Genomic DNA, 24,646 nt, shown 5'->3' with positions numbered 1-24,646 from the left:
GCTAAGGTCTTATTTATTTATTACAGGTACTTATATATATACATTTACAAATACTGTAAGAAAAAAATCGGTTGCTCAACCTGGTTTGCGGGTGCATTAATACAACAGCATACTCACTTATTGTTTCGTAAATCAGACCTAATGGGGTATCTTTTATCCGTGCATCTTGCTTGTAGACAAATGCCTGACAGTCCAATGGTAGTAAATGAGTCCTCAAGCAGAAGTATTGAGTAAAAGTAGTATGTAGTTTTCAGTACATGCCATGCAAACTGGTTGCTTACAATTTGGCTGTAAAGTATCCTAATAAAAGAAATATGGGAGTTGTTTTTTGGATGTGCAAGCACCTTCATCTTTCCTTTAGTACAAAGACATGGAATAACCATGTGCATATCAGAAGTTAGGACCATATTGGTCAGTTACCCACTAATTACTTAAGGATAAGGATAATATCATTGGAGAATGCCCCATAAAAACAAGTTTACTATGGCAGCTCCATATTTTTGTTTTTACAAGAGTCATAGAACTTAACCCTTATCAGTCAGGCATTATCCATTCTTATACAGCAGGTAAGAGTAACATTTTAGTTATAGGTGGCACCTAAAGTCCTGTATCAGCTCCCAGCTTCTATATGTCTTGCATGCCTCCAAAGTGATGGTCCCTGCTAGAGATCTGAAATTTGTTCTGTCCACCTTTGAGTTTCTGAGTGTTCCTGCCCACCTTTGCATGTTCCATCTCCTCCTGTTTTATTTTCCTTAATTTAAAGTAAATGGAACCCAACAGAGAGTGTGGAACTCCTCACAATAGACACAGCAGGTGTGCAGACCCAGGAGATCAAGGGCAGATATCTCACTAATATGGGAGAGTTCAATAAAGCCCTAATGAAACATGTCTGGCAGTATGGCCATTTACAATTGCCTACACCATATTTAAAACTACTGCCCGTTTTGTTAGTTTTGCCAACACGTGCAGCAGATTCAGGTAGTTCTAACAGCCTAATTACTTTTATAAGGTGGTGCAATTACTGCACCAAATTTAAAAATAATAACCTCCAGTTTAGAGATAATTAAATAGGAGGTAATTAAAACCAAATGTAAGTTGACAAACAGAGACAGGCAGTGTGCCCATCTCTGTACAGCATGTAACAGGCGGAATGTTTGCTGCCACTACCTCTCCCCCCCCCCCTGTCAGTTTTTTAAAGACACTGTAGGCTGAGAAGCCTTCTGACAACCAGTGATGCTGACACTGGATGGAGCTTGATGGGGAAGCTGAGACACTATTTCCCCATCAGGTCCCTCTCTCCCCTTGTGATTGACAGCAGGCAGTGGGCTTGATTTACTAAAATTGGAGAGTGCAAAATCTATTGCAGCTCTGCATGGTAGCCAATCAGCTTCTAACTTCAGCTTGTTCAATTAAACTTTGACCAAAAAACCTGCAAGCTGATTGGATTCTATACAGAGCTGCACCAGATTTTGCACTCTACCGTGTAGTAAATCAACCCCAGTGAGTGGTGTTCATAGAGAATAGCAGGCTGTCTGTTGGCCATGGATCCACCCACTGCCTGCTGCCAATTACAAGAAGAGCGGACCTGATGGGGAACTAGCAGTCTCAAGGACTGACCCTTGAATAAACAAAAGTTATAATTTTTGTTGCTTCTCCTTAATGGATAACTATACTTTTTTATGCTTACCCTCTAAATTACCCCTTCCTCAAGGTCTAAAGCCAGCCATACCTGGAACAAAATTTGTCTGGTCCAGGCTGAACCAGCTGAATTTTGATCCATGTATGGCCAGGCTGGTTGTACACAAGTCAATCTATCAATTGATTGCCTGTTGGAAAAAAAATTCTTGATCAACAGCGCTGGCTAAAGTCGACAGTGCTGATGAGTGTATTCTAATGCCATGTAAATCTCGAAGCTGTCAGAAAACAAAGGCTCAGTGGGAGGGATTCCCCCATCCACATTAAGTACATGGATGGAGGAATGCAGTAATTTTCTTTTGTTCAACCCGCTGGTTGATTGAAAAAGAATGACTCATGTATGGCCAGCCTTAAGTTGGCCATACACTATTCAAATTTCAGCTGGTTCCTAATTCATCAGCTGAAATTCACTTAGTGGGTGGCCCTACTGTCCAACATTCTTTGACTGAAAAATTGACTAGAGTTGGGTTTAAATTATAACTAAAGGCAAAACTTTTTGAGGGATTAGAATAGTGAGGGATTAGAACCACTGTTAGCTTTTTATAGCTGTCTGTGTTTCCACTAGAGAAATTCACTCTCTCTCTTATTGTTCTGATCACCAATGTTACTGGGAATAAAAGTGAGGGTAAATCCAAAATGTTGAGTTGCCGCCAGAACAGGAATAGAGGGAAAAATCTTCTGATGGGTATACTTGTTCCTGTGACAACCATCTAAGGCTTCTTACACCTGGGGTGGGCTCAGTGGGAGTCCGCCTGCTTAGCGGGGAACCTGTCTGCTGATGCCCACTGAGCGGGCAGAAAGCTGGTGCATGTCAACTCCACTAATGTAGAGCGGACGCAGACACAGCCTGCTCTCCTCTATGAGTGGACGGAAGTAAAAAGACTACCTGTCCATTTACACCCAACTACCATCCAATCTGTCAGACGGATGGGGAATGGATCCCTATCTGTCTGTTTTTAAAGGACAGGATTGGATCAGATGTAGACGGGTGTCAATAGACACCATAGAGGAGACTGGAGGGTCCGATTGGGTCCACCTGAAAAACTGACAGGGGGATCTGAACAATCCCCCCATGTGAAAGGGTCCTAAAAGGGGATTTTTCAAACATTGGAAAGATATCCTTCTCACTTCCTGTTGAGTCTATAGGAAAGGAAATGAAGGGAAAGTTTCCTAGACACAGGTGGCAAAGGAAACCTGATGGCTGTTTTTAAAGCCGAACTCCAGTATCCTGTCCACTTTAGAATCCTAGAAATATTTGGAAGCTGTCTGCATCCTAGCAACAGAAAGACACTAAGTGGCTCCGTTCAGAAGAGTCCTGCACTCTAGAAACAAAAGGATGCTAGACAGAAGAAGCTGTCTGCATCCTAACAACACAAAGCCAATGGGTGGCAGAAGCTGCCTGCATCCTAGCAACAGAAAGAAAATGGGTGGCAGAAGCTGCCTGCATCCTAGCAACAGAAAGACAATGGGTGGCAGAAGCTGCCTGCATCCTAGCAACAGAAAGACAATGGGTGACAGAAGCTGCCTGCATCTTAACAACAAAAGGACTCTAGGTGGTTCCCTTCAGATGTGTCCTGTGACTTAACAACAAGAGGATGTTGGACATCAGAAGCTGCCTGCGTCCTAGCAATACAAGGATACTGGGTGGCAGAAGCTGCCTGTGCCCCTAACAACAAAAGGATGCCATATAGCAGAAGCAGCCTGCATCCTAACAACAGAAGTATGCTGGGTGGCAGAAGCTGCTTGTGTCTTAGCAACAGAAGGACAATAGGTAGTTTCCTTTAGAAGTGTCCTACGTCAATTCCTAGCAACAAAAGAACACTGGACAACAGAAGCTACCTGCATGCTAACAACAGAAGGATACTGGGAAGTAGAAGCTGCCTGTGCCCTAGCAACAAAAGGATGCCATAAAGCAGAAGATGCCTGCGTCCTAACAGCAGAAGTATGTTGGGTGGCACAATCTTCCTGCGCCTTAGCAACAGGACACTAGGTAACTCCCTTTAGAAGTACCCTACATCCTAGCAACAAAGGAACTCCGAACAACAGAAGCTGCCATTGTCCTAACAACAGATGGACACTGTGTGGCAGAAGCTGCCTGTGTCCTAGCAACAGAAGGAAACTTGGTAGCTCCCTTCAGAAGCTTCCTGCATCCTAGCTACAAAAGAACAATGGACAGCAGAAGCATCTTGTGCCCTACCAACACGAGGACACTCTGTGGCAAAAGCTGCCTGCATCCTAGCAACAGAAGGACACCAGATAGCGCCCTTCAGAAGTGTATTGACTCCTAACAACAGAAGGACAACGGGTGGCAGAATCTGCCTGTGTCCTGGAAATGAAGGAAGCTAGGCGTCTTCCTTCAGAAGTGTCCTGCACCCTAGAAATAAAAGGATGCCAAGAGCTGCCTGCATCCTAGCATCAGCCCACTTAGCAGTGGCATCGGGTGGTGTATTTTTAATTTTTTCTGCAGGGGGGAGGGCGGCGGGTTCACCCTGCGTCTCCTCCTTACCTCGGCTTCACGGTAGTGCGGCTTCCCTTGCGTCTCCTCCTCAGCGGCCAATAGGATCACCTCTCCTCTCTGCAAATTTGGTCTCGGGGCCCGCTTCCTGAGCCCAGATTAGCCAGGAGGAGAGTCAGGAAGACATTAGTGAATATTAATTCGCTATTGTCACACAACTGGGTGGGTGCAGGGCTCTGCGCCCTGAGCCGACCTTTTTTTTGAAGCCAATTAGAGCCTTAGGCTCCAATTATGTTCTAAAAAAAACCCCACTGGAATCCATGTGTCCTGGCGCCCCTCATGTAAATGAGGGGGCCAGGCGCATGGATTAGGGGAGAGCGGTGCTCCTGAGCCCCGACATGTAAACCTTTAGTACAGAGAACCTTTTACACAGGTTCTAGCTTGCAGCATCTGCTTTATGGAGGAACGTTTGTATACATGCAGAATATTGCTTCCCATTGGAATGTATTATGATATTTCTGTATGAGGAGAGGCCGGGAATTCCTCCTTTCTAGGTCATGCACTGTTTCTGAGTGCCGGTGTGTAGGTTTGAGGTAAATGCGGCGGACGAAGAGTTCCCATCCCACACTCTTCACACGGTACCTGAGGGCAGCCTGTACCATCCATTCTATATATGTACACGAGGGAGGAGGAGGAGGAGGGACACAGGGAAAAGTTCCTGACACCTCCCACAACTTTCTATTACCGCCTCACACATCCCGACATCGGAGCTGGACACTGACTCAGGACTAATCCCATCATTACACAATAAACCAATCAGTCTATAGGCTGTCCGTACAGCAGCATGGCACCTCGGAGCCGCTCTGTCCTCACTACCCTCTCCTCTCAGGAGACCCCCGCCAATTCCCACACCTCAGCTCCTCTGTGAGAGAGAGAGAGAGACCGGGATACACGACGTGCTTCCCTCACTGTGCCTGCTGGACGAGCATTACAGACCATGGTGGTCACCATTCTCAATGGATTACTACATGCCTTTCTACTGGTACTGGTCACAGCCAACCACCGGAGCCTCAGGGACCCGGCACACTGCAAGCTCAACAACAAAGTAAGTGTCAGCTCTGGGGACACACACACACCTTATCTATGGACCCACATCCTGCTCTGTGTTCTGGTCCTGACTAATCACAGCCAGGCAACTAGCATTTCCACAAGGGAAGCTCAGCGATAGCCTATGTACTTCCCTCAGTCAATTTCATAGGCTGAATGTAGCCATGGAAATTATGGCTTATACAGATGTATTGTACAATATATAGAGACTATTTCAATTGCTTTCTTTTTTCTCTTTTTCTCTTTCGCTCTCTCTCTCTTTCTTTTTTTCTTTCCTTTACTTATATCACTCCTTCCTTCCTTCTTTTCGCTATTTATATCACTACATCTTTCTTTATTTCATTTTTTTCTTTCCTTTCTCTATTTATATCACTATATCTTAATTACATTTTTTTTCTTTCCTTTCTCTATTTATCACACTATATCTTTCTTTCTTTCTTTCTTTCTTTCTTTCTTTCTTTCTTTCTTTCTTTCTTTCTTTCTTTCTTTCTTTCTTTCTTTCTTTCTTTCTTTCTTTCTTTCTTTCTTTCTTTTCTCTATTTATATCACTCTATTTATGTCACTATATCTTTCTTTGTTTTTTTTTTTCTTTTTCTATTTATATAACAATATCTTTCTTTCCTTCTTTACTTATATCACTCCTTCCTCTGTTTGTATCACTCTATCCTTTATTTCATTTTTTCCATTTCTCTATTTATATCACTATATATTTCTTTTCTTTCTTTCTTTCTTTCTTTCTTTCTTTCTTTCTTTCTTTCTTTCTTTCTTTCTTTCTTTCTTTCTTTCTTTCTTTCTTTCTTTCTTTCTTTCTTTCTTTCTTTCTTTCCTCTATTTATATCACTCTATCTTTCTTTCCTTCCTTTTTCCTTTCTTTATTTATATCACTCTATCTTTCGTTCCTTCTTTTTTTCCTTTCTCTATCTATATTTCATTTCTTTCTTTCTTTCTTTCTTTCTTTCTTTCTTTCTTTCTTTCTTTCTTTCTTTCTTTCTTTCTTTCTTTCTTTCTTTCTTTCTTTCTTTCTTTCTTTCTTTCTTTCTTTTTCTTTTCTTTTCTTTCTCAGCAAATCCTGTGCATTTCCCTCACCTCATTGCCATCGAATGACATCTGAGCGATCTGCTGCGGGTGTCAATGTTAGGTTAATGACACCCTGAAACAGCTTGCAAAACGCAGTGCGATTGCCGGAATAGGATGCAATTCAGATGCGGGGGGATAAAAGGGGTCCTGCTCCATATTGGTACAGACGCATACAAAATGTATGGCTCAAATCACACCGCACAGGCATCGCATGTGATGTGCACAGGAATGCAGTGCAATTTCTGTGCGAATCACATGTGGTGTTCCACATGCACAAGTGTGAACTCAGGCTACATGTTTTTCATGTGGCATTTAGTCCTCTGAATACATTTACTATAAATATTGTGTATTTATTTTTGTTTGTGTTTTATAACTTCCTCTGAAGTCATGGACTGTTAAATATACACTGTTTCAAAACGTGCACCATTTCCTTACTTGATTGTTTTGAGTTGTTAATGTTATCAGAGCGGGCAGTGTGGAAGTCATGTTGTACATATATGATACATAAAGGACGTGTTTGCCCAACTTCCTCACTAGCAGATATTTGCAGCAGTATAGGTATTAAGCATTCCAGAAGTTCAGCACTTTGACTTCTCCTTCCTTATGTATGAAACCACATCTAATCAAAACTGGGTCTTTAAGGACATTGCTCATTGGTTAGAGCTGGAATGAGCTCTGTTATATCTTGGTTAGGAGTAACGGTAGTGCATAGTGCATTAGTGCCAGGTGTCAATAGGGGGAGCATCCTTGATGTGAATGAGCTGTTCTTCACTGATGCAGTCCTGGAACAGAACATCCTTGAGTCTTAAGTTGGCTACACACTGTGATTTTTTTTTGTTTAACCAGCAGGTTGAACAAAAAAAAAAAAAACAAAAGAAAAAACTCACCTCACAGTTTCCTGTATCCATGCAAGTAATGTGGATGCTGTAATCTCCGCCATTGCGCTATTGTATCCTGACAATGGGGACTCCCTCTCCACCTGTCAGAATACACTGATCAGTGTGCAGCCACTTGAATGCTGATTTTCCAGCAGGACTGTTCGACAGAATCTGGTCTAACGATCAGAACAGAGGGCTAAACACAGATCGAAATTCTACCTGTTCCTGCTGAACTGGTCGAATTTAGATCTATGTGTGCCCAGCTTTGGTCACTGGTTATAACCAATAGAGAGGCCATCAAAAGACATATTACTGGTGACAAAAACAGCCTCTTTTGCTTTGTAACTTTTCACAGAGCATTTCAAGTTTAAGTTAAGCTGTAATGAGGCTGATTTACTAAAACTGGACAGTGCAAAACAGGGTGGATTTGATTTAAATCAAGTCTATTTAAATCGCGATCTAATTTACTAGTAAAAAGGTTTAATTTAAAGCGGAGCGCCGCCGAAAATTTTTTTTTTAAAAGTCAGCAGCTACAAATACTGCAGCTGCTGACTTTTAAAACATGGACACTTACCTGTCCAGGGCGCCCGCGATGTCGGCACCCGAGGCCGAACCGTCTCTCCGTCCTCGGGTGCTGCCGCCTCCATCTTCGGTAAGGGAATCAGGAAGTGAAGCCGTGCGGCTTCACTTCCCGGTTCCCTACTGCGCATGCGCGAGTCGCGCAGCGCAATACGGATGGTCCCTGCTGCCTCTGGGACCCGTGTGTTTCCCAGCAGGCAGCGGGGAGGGAGCAGGAAGTGGCGTAAATAACCGCAGATTCTGCGGCTATCTATGCCGGAAGTGAGTACAGATACCTGTAATATACAGGTATCTGTACTCCCCTCCCCCCTGAAAGGTGCCAACTGTGTCACCGGAGGGGGGAGGAATCTGATGAGTGGAAGTTCCACTTTTGGGTGGAACTCCACTTTAAATCATAATTTTTAAATGGCAACTGTCATCTCTGCCCCGCAGTGGCTCCTTCTCTGACACGCTGTTGACTCACCGACAGTCCCATTCACTTTAATGGGACGGCTGGTGATGCGGCAGTGACACAACAAGGTGAGGGACGTGACGGCAGCAGATGAGTGGACTGGTAGTTAGAATCTTTAATATTTGCAAACAAAATGAAGGTTTCCTATTTAGAATAATAAGCTGTCAGGTTAGTAAAACAGCGATATCAGAACCGATTCAATCATACAGTTTGTAGTGTGCATAGATATGCAAACCAATGGGATAAAGGAATATTCCTGAACTTTGTTTTATTTCATGGTCACTGTGAAATTGTGTGAATGCATAAATACAGTGCATGTTATCTCAGCTTGCAGAGCTTGGATTCATTGAATGAGTTTACAAAGAATTTTAAATATTTCAGAATGAATGAAAAATTTTACTCTAAAAGCATTTTATTGAAATAAATTTGATACAAAACAAAAAAAATCTGATTTAAATTAAAAATAATATATATATTTTTTTATTATTTATTATTATTATTTAAGAAAATCATTGATTTTTATCCACCCTGGGGCAAAACCTGGTGCAACGCTACATGAAAAACCAATAATCTTCATTTGTTTTTGTCAAAGCTTAACTGAACAAGCTGAAGTTAGAAACTGATTGGCTATCATGCAAAGTTGCACCAGATTTTGCACTCTCCAGTTTTAGTTTATTGGCTAACTCAAGATATTAAAAATTTAATATGCGCATGTGCAGTGGGCCCCCGGCTGTGAAGCCGCAAGCTGTCACAGCTGGGTGCCCATAGTAGGGATTCTGGCGCTGCCGAGGGAGGACAGAGGGAGAACATGGCTGCGGTGAGTACACCGCTGGACGACAGGTGAGTGGCTGTTTATTAAAAGTAAGCAGTTACACTTTTTGTAGCTACTGACTTTTAATAAACAAAGAAATGACTGGAACTCTGCTTTAAGCTTTTAGGTCTGGTTCACACTAGTGTGATTTCAGATGCGACTGGAGGCAAACAGAATCGCATTTTGAATGGTGTCCATTCACAGCAATGTGACTCAGCATGGAGCAATTTTGGAAGAGGTTCCTTTATTACTTTGGTGCGATTCCAGTGTGATTTTGGCCCCATAGAATATACAAACTTTATTCAAGTTGCATTCAAGTAGCACTACACAATTGCACTGAAAGTTGGACCTTGCCATAGAGTGACTTAAATGCCTTCTTAAGGCTTTTTGCATTAATGGGGAAATGTATAAAACCTGCACAGGGGCTATAAAACATCTTGAAAGTTTGCAACTTGTGGCCCTGTGCACACAAACATTTCAGGCATAAAAATTGCCTAGCAGATAAAGATGAAAATAGAAGTGAATTGCTGTATGCCCTTCTACTAGTGTAAATTCCAATGATTCTGTGCATCAGCGTTTACCCCTGCATGCACGTACAGTATTTTGTCAAGGATGCAGAACTTGCACATTGGGGGAAAATACATCATATGCATATGCACAGCCAATGAATCTGTAGAACCATCAGTGTTTACATGAGGACAGAGGCACTTAGCCATTCACTTCAGTGGCTAGCTGTACACCCCACCTCTGACTACCCGCGCACAGGAAAATGCTGTGTTATTAAAGCTAGGCATATTGCTTACCTGAACATGTCTGTGTGCATGTAGCCTAATAAGTTTAGGTTGACTTCATTTTAAGTTAGCCAATGAAGGGTTTCACTTTAACTCCAAATTTTCTGTATTAATCAGTGACTGACAGTACAATACTCTACTGCTTTTTTAACATCTTGAAAACATCAGTCAGCCTAGCAATGATTCCATGTGTAATGCAGTAACCTATAGCCAAGATCAATTTATACATCTGGACTCTGCATTGTGTTAGTTAGATGCGCCAACAACAAATTAATCAAATCTATCTATTTTCTTAAACTGTCAGATTTTGTACCCCCTTTAAAACTATTCAGCTGTTGATTTCCAGGCAGAATAATGGAGGATTTAAAGAGATTTTTTTCACAGTTTGACACCCACCCCCTTGAACAACAGAGCTCCAAAACACCCTGCTGGCAATGGTAAACATCATGGTGAAAAGCAATAAATTGTACAGTGATAGGTTAACTGAGGCTCAATTTGGCTAGAAATGTAAAAAGTTCAGCTGGGTCCCACATGCTCCCTTTACCTCTGTATCTCTAATCCACAGATATACACCTTAAAGTGCCACACACTCCAGACCATTGCTCCCACTCTACGATCTCTTATTTTTTGGGACAATAGAAGCCGTTGGGGAGCTCTCAGGTGCAGAGACTGGCCATGTTCATTTAAAGCTAGATGAAGTTCTGCTTTAGATTTGACAGGTACCCGCTCCCACTTCCACCTGGATTGCCTAGGCAATCCGAATGTAGGTTCAGCTCCCCTCTCTTTGCTAGCAGCCTTCTGGAACACGTCACAGGTCCCAGAAGCCTGTAGGACCATTCACACAGCAAATTGCAGCTAACACATGCGCAGTGGGAAGCCGACTGTGAAGACGCAAGGAGTCACCACACTAAACATGTCGGCACCAGGACCCAAAGACCAGTGAAGAACCGACCTGGGTTAGGATCCTTGGACAGGTAAGTATCCTTTTATTAAAAGCCAGCAGCTACAGTATTTGTAGCTGCTAACTTTCAATGGTTTCTTTCTCTCTTGAAGAACCAATTTAGCATAAGACTTAGGGGTTGATTTATTAAGTCCGGGTTCACACTGGTACGACACAACAGTCTACGTGGATCCGACTTTGCCCCCGGACTTCATGTCTGCATCCCGTCTGACTTTAATGAACAGGATCCGACTTTGATCCCGACAATAGTAGGCCCTTTGTGTCTGGTATGGATTTTAAGGAGAACCCCCATGCCAAAATTAAAAAAAAACAGCGTGGGGTCCCCCCAAAATCCATACCAGACCCTTATCCAAGCACACAGCCTGGCAGGTCAGGAAAGGGGGCAGAGGGCGAGCGAGCACCCCCCCCCTCCTGAACCATGCCAGGTCACATGCCCTCAACATGGGGGGTGGGTGCTTTGGGGCAGGGGGTCTCTGCGTCCCCCCCTCCACCCCAAAGCACCCTGTCCCCATGCTGATGGAGACAAGGGCCTCTTCCTGACAACCCTGGGCGGTGGTTGTTGGGGTCTGTGGGGGAGGCTTATCGGAATCTGGAAGCCCCTTTTAACATGGGAACCCCCAGATTCTGCCCCCCCCACCCTATGTGAATGAGTATGGGGTACATTATACCCCTACTCATTCACCTAAAAAAAGTGTAAAAAAATAAAAACAGTGCATAGGTTTTTGACAAAGTAATATATTAAAGCAGCTCCAGCTTCTCTTCTCCTTCTGATATCTTCTGATATCTGATATCTCCCTCCGGTTCTTCTCTCTCCGGTGATGTCTTCATCCTCCAGTTCTTCTTCTTCTCCGCTAATGTCTTCTTCCGTTGCCAGTTCTTCCTCTGTTCCTCCAGTTGTTCTTCTCTCCGCTGTCTTCTTCCTCTGATCTTCTCCTGACGCTGGTTCCCGCAGTTGTGCAAGCTACGTTCTTTGCCGGTTCTTTTATAGACATCGTGGCCATCCGGCGACTTCACCCGGAGACCCCGCCCCTTGTGACATCACCGGCGGTGGCATAATGGGGCGGTGACATCACAAGGGCTTGGCCTGGCTGGAGTCTAAGCTGAGGTTGTCACTCCATTCATTGCAGCAGGACATCGTGGATGTGCGACTTACAGGGGTCACCCTTCCTTACTTGAATCTTTGCAGGGGCCAGGATGGGCTCCACCCCCTGTCAGCACTCTAGCAGCCATTCCAGATGCACTGTCCACATACTCCCCTCCCTATCGAGCCTCACTTTTCCATGGTCTTGGGGGGGGGGGGGGCTACGCGGGTTTTCTTTTAAAATTTTAGCGTGGGGTTTCCCTTCAAGATCCCCAGAGCACAAGTCGCATGCCAAAGTCAGATCAGTTAAAATGATGATCTGGCTTTGATCCGACTTCAATAATATTCAATGGGCTGAAGTAGGACCAAAGTCGGACCAACGTAGTGCAGGAACCTTTTTCAAAGTCGGAACCATTGATTTATACACGTCATGCAACATGTGCTCCCAAAGTCAGAGCGTATGTCGTATCAGTGTGAACTCGGCCTAAAACTGGAGAGTGCAAAATCTGGTGCAGCTGTACATGGTAGCCAATTAGCTTCGAACTTCAGCTTGTTCAATTAAGCTTTGACAATAAAACTTGGAAGCTGATTGGTTTCTATGCAGAGCTCCACCAGTTTTGCCCTCTTCAGTTTTAGTTACTCAACCCCTTAGTATCTCAGATGCGTAGAGAAATAGTGGACTGGGCCAGGTCATGTATTTATGATATTATCATCAATATTATTATATGTCGTCATAAGGGGGAATTAGGATAACAGTAAAAAAAATCTCCCCCTATTGATTTATTTATTACAAGTATTTATATAGTGCTGACAATTTATGTATCACTTTACATATGTATATTGTACATCAGTCCCTGCTCTCAAGGAGTGTACAAAGGTGCCTAAAGTCGGCCACAGATGGATCGAATCTTAGCCGGTTCAGCAGGAACTGGCTAAGATTCGATCTATCTATGGGTAGGCTGATTGAACTGAAGTCGGTCCATCGATCAACTTCAGTACAACCAACCTGTCAAATGTTTTACATACAATCACTGCTGGCGGCTGTAGCCACTAGCATTGATAATTGTATTCTGCCTGCAGAGAAAGCTTCCCTGACTGTGTTGATGGGGGAATTGAGCAATTTTCTTTCCTTCCACCAGTGATGGAAGGAAAGAAAATTGTATAATCTATGGCTTGCTTAACTCACATTCATACATAAACATACTAGGGCCATGCCAAAATGCACCAAGATGATGGACAGTGATATAAATGAAGTGTCAGATGCAGGAAGGAGTAGTAGTGGAAGTCAGTTTTTGTTGACACTTATGTCTTTTTATCTAGAATTAGAAGATAAGCAGATTTTTTCTTAATATCGCAGGGTACTTGACTACTTTCTAAAGTAGCAAAGAATGCTTCCATTATAGGGAATTGAATTTTAAAACCCAATTTTAAGAACCTTGAAAATTCTCCCTGGCAGTAGAGTTGTGCCCGAACTGCGTGGGGTTAACGGCTCATTTAGGTCTAGGGCCATAAAAAAGATCCTATGCTTGTTCACTCTGCTGGACCGGTTTCCGCAGCATCCTCTCCCCCATGCTCCAGCAGTCTAAGGTCCTGGTGTCATTAAGTTGGATAGAGAGTCTATAAGCCTGCACTGGATGTGTTGAAGCCAAGGGACAGTCCACTGCCGGAGCATCTGCCGGGGAAGTGGAGGATTGGGCAAGTAAAATTGCTTTTACTTTCCCATAGACCAAATTAGCAGTTAACCTTTTCAGTGCGGGCGCTGTGCCCTTGCAGGGGGGGATTTTCAGGTTTCCTGGAGATAGGCTTTGAACTGAACATAGGACACATTTCACAAGGGAATTATGTAGGCTGATGTGTCTGACCTCTCCTTCTGAGAATGCTAGTTCCCTGGCTGCCATGTTGATTCTTTTACCTCAATCATTTTTGAGCTACTGATATGAAACAAGTATAGTGATAAGGAATTACTACTAGGAAATACTATTCTGACCATTATTTACAGTATGATCGTTCTAGTTGTGTATCTTAAAATGATTAAATTATCAAATGAAGATTCTATAATTACATTTAATTTCATAGGTCACTTCATAAACTTGTAAGCATTAAAAAAAATGTTAACATTGAGCAAAAAAAAAATGACAGTGTACATTTAGGAATATTCACTACGTCAACTCATCTGGAATGATGTCCCCGGTCTTATCACTACCATAAATTACATAATGAATGGCTAGTATGACACCTTGTAGTTTTTAGGTGCCTGGAGCTATGACAACCTTCAGTATTATAATCTGGAGTATTAATGTTTATTCCTGTTCCTTGTGAATCTTCTCTTTGTTGCATATTCTACACACTATGACGGTAAAAGGCTGACTGATGGACTATAAAACACACACCTCCATTCGCCCAGCAGTAGTTTCATAGCCACAAGTCGTTAACATTACAAAGCTAATTAAAACTCCATAAAAAACTTTATTGAAACTTTGTCTTGATATCAAGCAGGAACACAAGATCTGTATTTATTAACGGAGAGAAAGCTTTTTGAGCTCACTTAGATCTTTTTTTGCCTTTGTTTACTTAAATTACAAAATGGCTAAACTGCTCTATCAGAACTGGCTCGGAAAGTGTCTCAGCGCAGTGTTGTCCTTCTACAATCTATGGGAGTAATAGCACTGGGCAATATATAACCATGACTAAACTGTGACAACATGTATTTGATGGTAAGTGTGCACAAAAGAAACCTCTATTTTTCTTTTAAAGTGCACGTCTAGCCAAATACTTTTTGTTCTTAGTTTTAGAGAACCCTGCCAGGTTTATATTACTCTTAGTATCAGTGCTGGGGATATTTGTCACTGTATTTGTCACTAAAATCAGGGTGGATAAAAATCAATAATTTAAAAAAGAAAAAATCAGACTTTTTTAATTTAAATCAGATTTTTTTGATTTTTATGAAATTTATTTTAATAAAATGCTTTTTGAGTAAAAATCTATCTAAAGATAGTTTTCTATTTAAGATTCAGCATGAAATGGAGCTTAGTTATGTAGCATGAGGCTTTATATTCTACAATATATACATATTTGGTAAACTCATTCAATGAATCCAAGCTCTGCAAGTTGAGATAACATGCACTGCATTGATGCATTCATACAATTTCACAGGAACAATGAGACAAAACAAAGTTCAGGAATATTCCTTTATCCCATTGTTTTGCAAATCTATTTAGACTACAAAGTGTATGATTGAATGGGTTCTGATATCGCTGTTTTACTAACCTGACCGCTTATTATTCTAAATAGGAAACCTTCATTTTGTTTGCAAATATTAAAGATTCTAACTACCAGCAAGAATGAGTCCTTACAGTTAAAGATCACCCGTCATTTCAGATCCATCATGGCAGCGCCTGTTAGTGGGCATCCACTCACCTGCTGCCACCATGTCCCTCACCTTGTTGTGTCACCGCCACATCACCAGCCATCCCATTAAAGTGAATGGGACTGTCGGTGAGTCAACAGCGGGTCAGAGGAGGAGCCGCTGGGGGACAGAGATGACAGTTGCTCTTTAAAAATTATGATTTAAATCAAGCCATTTTACTAGTGATTTAAATCGTATCCACCCTGACTGAAATTGAAAGATAACTCAAGAACTTTGAGTTATTATCAGAAAAGGGGAAGAACTAATAGTTGGAAACAGATTTTGCTGATGATTGGTATTGTTCCCCCAAGATAATTCAATAGCATGCCTACTTGACTAGAATGATTAGGTGCATTTATGTCATATTCGTTCTACACATTTGTGTGATGATCAGATAGCCTGAATGCCATCTCATGCCGTTAATGTCTAGCCTTGAGATAAAAGCATATCTATATGTATGTGTGATTGTGATACCCGTACAGTTGTATCTGACTCTCTGCGGTTCTATGAGCCAGCTCTCTGGGCACCATTTCTTGTATGCTTGAAAGCCTTTTCCATAATATGTTGCCAAGTTTTCTATGAGGTAGGTTGAAAGGTCTTTCCTCAACCCTCCCTAATTGCCTGGCTTGGCAGAACGTGATAACATGTGCATAACCAATTTGTACACACATACTGGGGCCCTTTTAAACAGGAGCCAATAAACCCACCACCCTGTCTTTGGAGTGTAGGAAGAAACTGGAGTACCTGGTGAAAACCCATATGAACACAGGGAGAACGTGCAAACTCCTGCAGATAGTGTCCTGTAAGAACACATATACATTGTAAGTGGTAAAATCGAATAGGTTCCTGCATCTAAGCTAAACAGAGTGGATGGGGGAATCTCCCCTGTTCTGACAGTCGAAATGTACAGCTGTCAGAATACCCAAGGACTGCCTGCATTTATTAAGATTCAGTCATTGTTTGGTTGGCAGTTTTCCATCCAGCGATCTGTGATCTCTCCTGAGAGAGGCAGAATGGTGGTCTGTCTATGTAAACAAGGCAGATTGCCATTCTCTCAGAGGGGGAGATGGAGATCTTGTGTTTCTGCTAAACAGGAACACAGATCTCTCTCTTCTCTCGGTCAAAGCATCCCCCGCACAGTTAGCAAGCACTCCCTAGAAGCACATTTAACCCTTTGATCGTCCCTGCAAGTGTCATTAGTACAGTGACAGTGCATTTTTTAGCATTGATCACTGTATTGGTGTCACTGGTCCCCAAACAATGTAACTTAGTGTCAAATTTGTCTGCCGCAATGTCACAGTCCTGCTAAAAAAAGGGACATACATTTTATTTGGGTACAGTTTTGCATGAAAGCGTAATTACCAGTTAAAGTAGCGCAATTGCAAAAAATGCTCTGGCCAGGAAGGGGATGAAACGTTCCGGGGCTGAAGTGGTTAAAGTATCCATCATATCTAATAATTGGTATGCTGCAATATAATAAATGTTTGCTTTTGGGTTTAATACCGCTTGCCAAACACAGCTCGAAATTCGCCCGATTGCTGCTAAGCCAACTAAATTTCAGGCTGTGTTTGGCAGGGTTAAGCCACCCTATGTTTATAGAAATGTACTACAACAGATCTTTCAGTGGTCAAATTGTCTCTTCACGTCCAACTGCCCTGTGATGTCTATGACCAGTTAATGAGATCTCAGGGCTAACTTGTGTGGAGTGTGCAAGGCTTTTGTTTGCTTTTTGTCTTGCTCTTACTTGGAATTGTTTATTTTACCCCAACTCTCATGGCTCTGCCAAGAACCTCATTCTCTGCAACCTGACCCTTCTTTGCTGCAGCCAGTGATCACAGGAGGCTGAAATCTGTAGACATAACCATTACTGCTTCATTTGCTTCCTTTAGTTCATCTCCTGTTCCCATTATTGTAATTCCCATTTACATTTTAATTAAGCAAGATTCACACTGTTTGCTCTACCCTTTTATACAAAGCTCACAATTAATCACGGATTCTTCTTTGAAGGCAATCTTTCCGAAGTTTTTATATATACAGTGCCTTGAAAAAGTATTCATACCCCTTAAAATTTACCACATTTTTGTCATGTTACAACCAAAAATGTAAATGTATATTATTGGTATTTTATGTGATAGACCAACACAAAGTGGCACATAATTGTGAAGTGGAAGGAAAATGATAAATGGTTTTCCATTTTTTTTTACAAATAAATATGTGAAATGTGTGGCATGCATTTGTATTCAGCCCCCTTTACTCTGATAACCCAACTAAAATCTAGTGGAACCAATTGCCTTCAAGTCTCCCAGTTAGTAAATAGAGTCCACCTGTGTGTGATTTAATCTCAGTATAAATACAGCTGTTCTGTGAAGCCCTCAGAGGTTTGTTAGAGAACCTTGGTGAATAAACAACATTATGAAGGCTAAGGAACACACCAGACAGGTCAGGGATAATGTTGTGGAGAAGTTTAAACCACAGCTAGCAAAAATATCCCAAGCTTTGAACTTCATGGAGCACTGTTCGATCCACCATCCAAAATGGAAAGTATGGCACAACTGCAAACCTACCAAGACATGGCCGTCCACCTAAACTGACAGGCCGGGCAAGGAGAGCATTAATCAGCAAAGCAGCCAAGAGGGCCATGATAACTCTGGAGGAGCTGCAGAGATCCACATCTCAGGTGGGAGAATCTGTCCACAGGACAACTATTAGCCGTGCACGGCACAAGTGGCAAGAAGAAAGCCATAAGAAGTCCCATTTGCAGTTAGCAAGAAGCCATGTGGGGGACACGGCAAACATGTGGAAGAAGGTGCTCTGGTTAGATGAGACCAAGATTGAACTTTTTAGCCTAAAAGCAAAACGCTATGTGAAACATGGTGGTGGCAGCATCATGTTGTGGGGATGCCTTTCTTCAGCAGGGACAGGGAAGCTGGTCAGAGTTGATGGGAAGATGGATGAAGCCAATTACAGAGCAATCTTAAAAGAAAACCTGTTAGAGTCTGCAAAAGACTTGGGATTGGGGTGGAGGTCACCTTCCAGCAGGACAACGATCCTAAACATACAGCCAGAGATACAATGGAATGGTTAAATCAAAGAATATTCATGTGTTAGAATGGCCCAGTCAAAGTAAAGACTCAAATCCAATTGAAAATCTGTGGCAAGACTTGAAAATTGCTGTTCACAGACACTCTCCATCCAATCTGACAGAGCTTGAGATATTCTGCAAAGAAGAATGGGCAAAAATGTCATTCTCTAGATGTGCAAAGCTGGTACAGACATACCCAAAATGACTTGCAGCTGTAATCGCAGTAAAAGGTGGTTCTACAAAGTATTGACTCAGGGGGGCTGAATACAAATGCACACCACACTTTTCATATATTTGTTTGTAAAAAAAATTGAAAACCATTTATCATTTTCCTTCCACTTCACAATTTTGTGCCATTTGGTCTATCACATAAAATCCCAATAAAATACATTTGCGTTTTTGGCTGTAACATGACAAAATGTGGATAATTTCCAGGGGTATGAATACTTTTTCAAGGCACTGTAAATATGAATGTGATCGGCTTTAGGATATTAATTGCAACAATAGATGTTAATATTTTAAAAACTTCTTATAAATAGGTTGTAAATATATAGGTATAGTGTGCAGTCTTATTTGCAAATTTCATATTATAGCGTATGTTCTAACTGAGCCCTTCTAGGGAGATTTTCCTGCACTTCTTGTCTTGGAGATGAATCGGGACATGTGAAGAAATTGTGAAAGTGAGGGGAATTGCCATCTTAGGCAGTTGTCACCAGAACATTTGCTTCCATTCTGTGATTTCCCCTTACTTGTTCCAGGGACAACTGTAAAAATGAGGAGTTCCTCTCACTTTCTGTCTCCGTGGCAGTGGTCAGCAAGACAAACAGAGAATTGAATCTCTATTGGGGATACAGACAGGAGCAAAAAAACAAAAAACTTGGCAGTGAGTTTAACACTTTTCCAATCTATCTAAAATAAAGTTTTGCCTTTGAATACATCTAAAGTAATTGTAAACGGTCACCTCGTAAAACAACCCATTCAGTTTAGAATAGAGATTAAAGGCAAAACATTTTTGTATAGATATAAAAAAAAAAAGCCATTATAAATACCTTTTTTCCCTTTTTGATAAATGATTACATTTCCTCTGTTTTCAGCTGTACTGTATAGGAGCTGCGGGGAGGAGCAGCAGCAGGATACTGAGCTTCACAGTGAATGGCAGTGCAGCAAGGGCATGTCAGTGCAAGTCTGAGTATTGGAGGAGAGCAGGCTGAATCCCTAGAATAGCTAGAGAACTGGGCACGATTTGCTCTCCTGCTTAGTGTGGTCAGTTTTTAATAGGAAAGCAGAGGGACTGGCAAAAACACCAGGGATTTCACACAAAGGAAGCATGCAAGCTTTCTCATACAAGTTAATGGTACAGCATGCACAAATCAGGAATATGTAATGTTGGGGTAACAAATGCTTCAAAGCTGCTCCAGCTATTAGAGAAGTTCTAATAGTTCGTTTGGACCGAGCTGGAGCCACTATGGCTGTGAGAACTGTAAAAAATGTATGTAGCCTCAGCTATAAATAATATACAGCACTGTGTTCCAGCAGTGGGACCATAACTTCCTATCCCGCTCCTGGAACAAAATCGGGTCAGGCTGAGTGCCACTCAGCCATTCACAGGGAGCTTTATATGATATGAATGAATACAAAACTTCCTCTGATTAGCAGAGGCAGCGGTGCTCAGCCTTATTGGATTTTGCTCTGGGAGTAGGACAGGAAGTCCTGTATACTGAGGCTGAGGCTACATAGAGTGCATACAGCGCTGAGATCCTCTGCATCTTTTAGTGAAGTAATTAGTGTGTTTGGACCAGCTTGGTCCTAATGAACTATTTAAACTTCACTGAAACCTGGAGATCAATTTTAAAGGTGGGACTTCTGTCCTTAGTAGTAAATGACACAAAATTATAGTGATTAACTGACAACCTCTTGATGCATGTCTATCAGTTGTCTCAGACTGACGAAAGCAAATCTGCAGATGACTAATTGATCTTATCTCTGCAGTTATTTAGCAGTATTGCTAGCTGTACCACTTGGAGAGAGGATCCATAAATCGGTTTGGTTGACATACCAAAGGTGTAATTTTCACTCCTGGTAAAGTGAAACTTCTTTCATATCAAACACTTAGTCCTGCCCAGGGCAGATAAAAAAATTCAAGGAACCTATAAATCCAACTCACCATGACCTTATTGGTTTTAATCTAAGACAGAAAAACATTTCTAGTACAAACTGTACCTTGGAATATTAGCTAAAATGTAGTTCGTAAACCTTTCAATATCCAGGTAAACTCTGGATTACTACTTGCTAAATTCTGTAAACAGTGGATTATGGCTTAAAACAGAGGCTTTTTATTTTTAAGTAGTAATATAACATCTAATGTAGTACGTTTATAAGAACATTGTAAAATTGATCTTTTTCTAGAAGCATGCTACATAAAAGACATCAACTAACTTTAATATAAAGACTAAACAAAATCAAATAAACCTATTATTGCCAACAGCCGGCTAAATCCAGGAATGGAAATGAGTTCAAGTAGACATTTTAGTATAATTTACTTTGACCCTAGAAAAACTTGAACCAAACCCCTGAGCTTCTCTTCTGTGCATGGCATACCAATCCTATATTAGTTACACCTGGTGTATAAACAGTGCAGATTGGGACCACATGTAAATTGTGATAATATGGAACATAAATGCTGTTTCCCTGTGCATGCTCATAGTTTAGTTTTAACAGCTAATTACTAACTGGGCACTGATTGTCTTGTAATGCTTTCATTAGGGTAACAATTCAATTATAGGCAGTATACTAAATAAAAAGAAAAAATGTTCTATGTACAGTTTTATCATAGCAGGGATTTTAATAGTTGTACATATTCCTAATCACAAAATAAACACACTTTTAGAACTGTATATGCTAACATTTTCTAGTTGAAATGTATAACACATTTAGCAAACTAAATGTATCAGTAGATTCCAATCAAAAATATCCTTTCCTTTACAATGCCTTGAAAAAGTATTCATACCCCTTGAAATTTTCCACATTTTGTCTTGTTACAACCAAAAACGTAAATTTATTTTATTTTTATTTTATGTGATAGACCAACAAAAAGTGGCATATAATTGTGAAGTGGAAGGAAAATGATTAATGGTTTTCAAAATTTTTTTACAAATAAATATGTGAAAAGTGTGACGTGCATTTGTGTTCAGCCCCCTTTACTCTGATACCCCCAACTAAAATCTAGTGAAACCAATTGCCTTCAGAAGTCACCTAATTAGTAAATAGAGTCCACCTGTGTGTAATTTAACCATTTGCTGACCACCCGCCGCATATGTACTGTGGCAAGGTGGCTCAGCTGTGCAAATCACCGTACCAGTATGGCGATTCATGCATTAGCTTTCGTGGGCGCCAGCGGCACGTGCTTGCCCCCGATTGGCCAGCGGGGGAGCCAATCAGCAGGTCCGACTGAAGTAAACAAGGCCGTTCTGTCGGGGAATGACACTGAAAGCTCAGCTGTGCAAATCACCGTACCAGTATGGCGATTCATGCATTAGCTTTCGTGGGCGCCAGCGGCACGTGCTTGCCCCCGATTGGCCAGCGGGGGAGCCAATCAGCAGGTCCGACTGAAGTAAACAAGGCCGTTCTGTCGGGGAATGACACTGAAATCTGTCTTCCTGCTAAGCAGGAAGACGGATCTGTTTGTTTCCCCAGTCACACAATCCCCCATACAGTTATGCCGTGTACACACGGCTGGACTTTTCGACCAAACTTGTCTGACAGGACAAATCCGTCGGACAATTCGACCGTGTGTGGGCTTCATCGGACCTGGAGCGGACCTTTTCTGTCGAAAATGTGACGTACTTTAGATTTAGAACATATTTCAAATCTTTCCGACGGACTCGAGTCCGGTCGAAAAATCCGTTCGTCTGTATGCTAGTCCGACGGACGAAAACCGACGCTAGGGCAGCTATTGGCTACTGGCTGTGAACTTCCTTATTCTAGTCCGGTTGCACATCATCACGGTCAAATCCGTCGGAGTTTGGTGTGATTGTGTGTAGACAAGTCTGATTCGACGGAAGTCCGATGAAAAATGCGTCGAAAAGTCCGACGTGATTCAGTCCGTTGAAAGTCCGGTCGTGTGTACACAGCATTAGAAAACACAAACAGGGAACACATTTAACCCCTTGATTGCCCCCGATGTTAACCCCTTCCCTGCCATTGTCATTAGTACAATGTCAGTGCATATTTTTAGCACTGATCACTGTAATAATGTCACTGGTTCCCAAAAAAGTGTCCAGAATGTCAGTTAGGTGTCCGATCGGTCTGCCGTAATGTCGCAGTCCTGATAAAAATCACTAATCGCCACCATTACACGCTCGTTAACCGCGTTACTCTCAATCTGAGGTTCCACTGTAGATAAAAATGCCATAAATCTATCCCCTATTTTGTAGACGCTATAACTTTTGCGCAAACAAATCCATATACGCTTATTGGGATTTTTTTACCAAAAATATGTAGAAGAATACATATTGGCCTAAACTGATGAATAGATCTTTTTTTTATATTTTTTTTGGATATTTATTATAGCAGAAAATAAAAAATATAGTTTTTTTCAAAATTGGCGTTTTTTTTTTTTGTTTATAACGAAAAAAAATAAAAACCACAGAGGTGATCAAATACCACCAAAAGATTGCTCTATTTGTGGGAAAAAAAGGACACCAATTTTGTTTGGCTACAACGTTGCACAACCGCGCAATTGTCAGTTAAAGTAACGCAGTGCTTTATCGCATAAAATGGCCTGGTCATTAAGGGGGTAAATCCTTCGGAGGCCAAAGTGGTTAATATTAGTATAAATACAGCTGTTTTGTGAAGCCCTCAAAGGTTTGTTAGAGAATCTTAGTGAGCAAACAACATCATGAAGGCCAAGGAACACACCAGACAGGTCAGGGATAAAGTTGTGGAGAAGTTTAAAGCAAGGTTAGGTTATAAGAAAATATCTCAAGATTTGAACATTTCACGGAGCATTGTTCAATCCATCATCTGAAAATGAGAAAGCGTATGGCACAACTGCAAACCTACCAAGACATGGTCGTCCACCTAAACTGACAGGCCGGACAAGGAGAGCATAGATCAGAGAAGCAGTCAAGAGGTCCATGGTAACTGGAGGAGCTGCAAATAAAGCCATAAGAAGTCCCGTTTGCAGTTTGCAAGAATCCATGTGGGGAACACAGTAAACATGTGGAAGAAGGTGCTCTGGTTAGATGAGACCAACATTTAACTTTTTGGCCTAAAAGCAAAATGCTATGTGTGGCAAAAAACTAACATTGCACATCACCCTTAGCACACCATCCCCACTGTAAAGCTACTTTACACACTGCAGCGCTAAAAATAGCAACTGTATAGTGCCTGTAAAGAGCCTCTCCTGTGTTTCTAGTGTGGCAGGATGGAAAAAAAGTCCTGCAAGTTGCATCTTTGCAGCGCTATAGGAGCCGTGTATTCACCGCTCGTAAAGCGCAACTTCCCATTGAAAACAATGGAGCAGCACAGCAAACCCTTTGCGGGTGGTTTTAACCCTTTTTAGGCTGCTAGCGGCCGAATAGCACTTCTAAAATGACGGTAAATATATAAATAAATATAAAATATAAATATATCGCTTTACCGCCGACGCCCCCAACGCCCCAGTCTGAAAGTAGCCTAAAACATGGTGGTGGCAGCATCATGTTGTGGGGATGCTTTTCTTCAGCAGGGACAGGAAAGCTGGTCAGAGTTGATGGGAAGATGGATGGAGCCAAATACAGGGCAATATTAGAAGAATGTTAAAAGCGGGCAAAAGTATTGGGGCCCGCTTTCTTGGAACTGGGGCCACCTGGCCCCCTTTTAGGTAGTAAGGGGTTAAGGTGATATGGGTAAGAGTAGGCGGTTCTGTCCAGCTAATTAGCTCAGGTACAGGTGAGGGGTATCCAATGGATATCCAGGGAAGTTTCTGGTTCCCCAGGGAAGTGTATTTAAGGGCTGCAGAGGGTCTAGGGTGTCCTCTGCAGCGATCTAAGAAGAAAGAAGAAGAGCTCCCTCCCTTCCCGTCGCGGCATCTTATATGGTTGGGTCACCCCAGAATCCGGGGGGGGGGGGGATATTTGGTGTTGATACAGTGAAGCTGTCCGAGTTCCAAAAACTGGGCAGAGATTATGTGATTTATAGTATTAGTATTAAAGTGTTTCAGTTATATTTGGTTATATAAATATGTTGTTAAACCAATAAAGTGCCGTGGTAATTTCTGCCAAATAAACTGG

The 24,646-nt window shown here is 41.9% G+C and overlaps 1 protein-coding gene across 2 annotated transcripts in view; it reads left to right on the top strand.

Moving 5' to 3' along the window:
• Positions 1 to 4,894: 4,894 nt before the first annotated feature.
• TRABD2A (TraB domain containing 2A) overlaps positions 4,895 to 24,646 on the top strand; it is a 149,920-nt gene continuing 130,168 nt past the window's right edge. For both annotated transcript variants that reach the window (XM_073592098.1, XM_073592109.1), the window contains exon 1: positions 4,895 to 5,255. In XM_073592098.1, the coding sequence (XP_073448199.1) occupies positions 5,148 to 5,255 (108 nt within the window). In that variant the 5' untranslated portion in view covers positions 4,895 to 5,147. The remainder of the gene's footprint in view (positions 5,256 to 24,646) is intronic.

Source organism: Aquarana catesbeiana, linkage group LG01 (assembly GCF_042186555.1).
Source record: "Aquarana catesbeiana isolate 2022-GZ linkage group LG01, ASM4218655v1, whole genome shotgun sequence".
Lineage (NCBI taxonomy): Eukaryota > Metazoa > Chordata > Amphibia > Anura > Ranidae > Aquarana > Aquarana catesbeiana.
Note: the sequence above shows the minus strand (reverse complement) of the source record. Positions and strands in the feature narration are given on the sequence as shown.